General features: G+C 34.3%; 1 protein-coding gene across 1 annotated transcript; it reads right to left on the bottom strand.

Moving 5' to 3' along the window:
* Nucleotides 1-1,245: 1,245 nt before the first annotated feature.
* Nucleotides 1,246-1,632, bottom strand: LOC136271991 (uncharacterized). Its single transcript, XM_066072642.1, has one exon. The coding sequence runs from the start codon at nt 1,630-1,632 to the stop codon at nt 1,246-1,248; it is 387 nt and encodes a 128-aa protein (XP_065928714.1).
* Nucleotides 1,633-4,295: the final 2,663 nt, after the last annotated feature.

Raw genomic sequence — 4,295 nt, 5'->3', positions numbered from 1 at the left:
TGTATATCAAACGTTGTTTTTTATAAAGCAGACGATAAATTATGAGACGACCTTGCTTTTGGTTTTATCAAATGCAAAGTATTATTTCAAAATCGGTGTGAATAATCTGAATATGTTGAAAATGTGAATTCTAATTACTTTAAATGTTCGCTAACACGTACAGTTTATTTAACATACCCCGAAAATTGGTACGTGTACGTGTAAGCAGACTTGTAGCTTCACACGTACCCGTAGGCGTACACGTTCAAATGCGAAATTTTTTCATGCAGATCTACATATATTATAGTAATAAATATGAACCGACTAGTATGTTAATTAATGAATAAGGAATCATTCTTGAGTATTATGAGTTGATAATTTTGGTCGAGGCGTGGTCAAATCCAATAAAGCCTGAAGAGCTTTATGATAGGTTTGACCAGGTTAACCGAAATTATTAGTTCATAATATTTAAAGAATGATTCCTTATTAATTATATTTATAAACTTTTCAGCAATTGTACGATCAAATATTAAAATTAGAAATATTTATGTAATTTTCATTTCTTTTAATTATGCAAATCCCGGTTGCGCCCAACAAGATGTCATTTAAGTTTATTGAACTTTATTACAATACAAAATCGATTCGCAGTGTTATCACAGACAAAGACACTGAAAAATGTAAAAATTTAGTGTAAACTAGTGCGACCCACGAAAACGCACATTATATCGTAAAACGAATTAACACGACAAGGTTTTCTCACCTAGAGTGGCGAAAAAGATGCACACACTTGTAGGTATACTGTTCCCCAACTACAAACACAATCAGAAAACTATTAAACCCAACTCTGTAGAGAAACCAGAGCCATGTCAAAGTACATGTACGTTAAGTGTTTTATACTACTTACTTAGTTACTAATGCCTGTCCTTCCGTGAGAAACATAGGCCACCAACAACAGTCCTCAAACGAACACAGTTCTGGGCTGCTCTGGTGGCACTTTTCCAGATCATATCTAGTGACTGTAGCTCTGCCTCTGCATCCCGCCTCCAGAAGTTTCTTGGACGTCCCCTTTTCCTCTTGTCCTGTGGGTTCCAGGTAAGGGCTTGGCGTGCAATGCTAGATGGTGGTTTCTTCAAGGTGTGTCCTATCCAGCCCCACTTCCGACGTCTTATTTGAATCTCCATTGGTTCTTGTCCTGCTTTCCTCCACAAGTCTTCATTTGAGATCCTCTCAGGTCATTTGATGTTGAAGATACGCCTGAGACAGGTATTAATCGAAGGTCTGTATCCTCTGCAGGAATGTTTTTGTTGTTCTACATGTCTCCACTCCATCTAGTAGGATGGACTTAACGTTGGAGTTAAGAATCCGCAGCTTGGTGGTAATGCGGATGTTTTTAAAGGCCCATACGTTTTTAAGCATGGGGAATGCAGTTCTTGCCTTGCCGATTCTTGACTTGATGTCAGAGTCTGTGCTACCCAGTCTGTCCACCACACTCCCAAGGTAGATGAAGGACTCACCTTCTTTGATGGACTTACCACCAACTGTAACTGGTATTTGGGCAGTGGTGTTTATCTTCATCGGTTCTGTTTTCCTTAGGTTGATCTTTAGTCCAATTCCTGCTGATGTAGTTGTCAGGCTAGTTGTCTTGTCTTGCATCTGATTGTGGTTGTGTGAAAGGAGAGCCAGGTCATTAGCAAAGTTGTGTCAGGAGTGTCTTCTGTATTCCAGTCCTCCTGTTCTATGTGGTAGTCTTCTCAGAATCTTATCAATAACAAGGAGGAAGAGAAATGGCGACAGCAAACATCCTTGACGAACTCCTGTTTTGACTTCGAAACTGTCAGACATCTGGCCAGCATTGGTAGAGTGCATTTCATGCCTTGGTATGTGATATGAATTAGGTAGACAAGTTTCTAGGGTACTCCGTAGTGCTTCAGTATCTTTCAGAGAGTCTCTCAGTCCACAGTCAAATGCTTTCTCAAAGATTTATATTACATCTCTTCGAAAGTTTCATTGTACACGAACATATAATAGATAAATAAGATATAATAAATAAGAGCCTTGTATTTCAGATTACGAGACTAAATCAGGATTATTGATTTAAGTTAAATCAAATCTGACAAGGTCATTTTTGTTCCAAATCAGTTGACCCACAGAGGTGGGAGACTTTGAAAATAGAGTAATATTTGAATTCTTGTCTCTTTTTCAGAAAAAATTGAAATTTTATTGCAAATAACTTATTTTAAAATTATCGCACATAAACGACAGAACACTACACTTAGTGTCAATAACGAAATGATTTCCGATACGACAACTGCCTTTACGACAACTGCTGGTCTATATCACTAAAAAGTTTCTGGCATCATTGTGTAAAAGACATGTACATTAGATAGAATTCAATTTGACAATGACTTGTATTCTTATACCATCGGTCCGTTGCATAATTGATTGCAAATTCCCACGATCATTTGAAAAAAAGTTTCAATTTATAGATGCTAGCATAGTGTTCGAAATTAGTCATGTTTGACTTTGCAAATTGAATAAAAAAGAATGTTTTACACTTCTAGCATTCTGGAGGGTTATTTCTCTAAAAAGATGCTTTTATTTAGATTTTATTTCGTATTCATTTGTATTTAAATTTGAATTTAACTTAATAAGAACATAATTGGTGATATACGATAGTTATAAAAATAATTTTACTTCATTGATATATGAAACATTTTTTTACACTATCGTTAAAATTGAATAAAATAATTTGATTTAGTAAAGAAAATGGTCTTTTTGTTATAAAACACACGCAGTGATAATGGATGTTCTTAAATGCGCGATTCCATTGATATGGGACAATTTCTAAACCGCTATGCAGCTAATTGCCATTTACAAGCATGGTATAATCATGTTTTCCGAAATAGTGAATAAATGTAAATTTTTTAACTAATTCACGTCTTTCATTTGGCCCTCTTGATGCATGGATCTCAACACAGAGATAAGATTTTAAAAACAATGCAACATGAACATGACAATGGGAATATTGAGATTGAGGTCCTGTACTTGACTTATTAAAAAATGAAATAACTTTTAGATGGTATGAGACAACATTAAGAATTTATGTGGATAAAAGAACCTCATATTAAAAAAAATTAAAATTTTGAAGTATTCAAATGTTAATTTCAATTTTTAAAATTCTTGAAAGGAAATAAATAATGAACCAGCCCGAGCAAGTTTCGAACTTGCTGATAAGAATATGACGCTTCATCCTAACGATACACTGTTAGACATCAAGATTATGAAAAATAATAATGAGCATTATTGCTATTTCTAATTGTTAGTCCAAAAGAAAGTAAATTACAATGTAAAGGTGTCCTTTTCCTACTGAAAAATATGTTACTGTGGGGAAAATTGTCTAAAAAGGTATTTAAAAAACACCCTTCAGCAACAAGTGTTAGCTTACGGCGATAGGTTGAGATAATCTTTAATATGGTGGGTTTCAAAATCCGAAACCTTTCGAATTTTTGTCTTGGTATGAAACCCCTGTGTTTAGTTGAACCTACTGATGTGTTAATTAGTATTAATTATTGCAGACCCACGAAAACGCACATAATGTTGTAAAACGAAGTGGTGCAACGAAGTTTTCTCTTCTTGAGTGTTTGAGAAGACTTGTATACGGTTCCATAAATCCCCCCTACTGCAGTATATGCAGGCACATTCAGAAATAGATAAAACCTAACACTACAGTTAACCCAGTGCCACATCAAAGTATGCTGATCAGGAGTGAAGTGGAAGTGATTTCCATCTGTTAAGAAACAAAAGTTTCAATAATAGAGATAACTTTACCATCAGACGTAATTACTGTTAAATTTATGCTATGGCAATGTATGTTACGTATACGCCAATAAACTACTACTACTACTACCACTATAACATCCTGGGTACATGTTCAAATAAATTAGTACCCTGTATTAAGACTCCTACACTATATGTCAACAAATTAAATGTACCAGTAACAATAAGATTTATCTTAGCATGTTAAAAATTATATTTTTAGCCTTAAAATAATATTCAAGGTAGTAACGGAAATTTATTTTTATACTTAAATACATGTATCTGGATCATGCTTTATATCTATACCGATCTCTTCTTCATAATGAGGTTTATTACACGTAAGTTTAAAATGATTAAAACCACCCAGCCCTTTAAAAAATTATACTTAGAAATCTTAAAATAAAAGTAATTGTGAATATCAAAAGATCGCAAAATGTATGAGTTCGATCATAAAAAAATCTCTGTCTCATGCTGGATAACACCCACGGAGTTGGATGTAA

This window comes from Magallana gigas, chromosome 10 (genome assembly GCF_963853765.1).
Source record: "Magallana gigas chromosome 10, xbMagGiga1.1, whole genome shotgun sequence".
In the NCBI taxonomy this organism is placed as follows: Eukaryota; Metazoa; Mollusca; class Bivalvia; order Ostreida; family Ostreidae; genus Magallana; species Magallana gigas.
This window is presented reverse-complemented; position numbering and strand designations above follow the sequence as displayed.

Bases quoted from the DNA above. Each gene is read 5' to 3' on its own strand.
- LOC136271991 (XM_066072642.1), bottom strand. From the start codon at position 1,632: ATGCAAGACAAGACAACTAGCCTGACAACTACATCAGCAGGAATTGGA.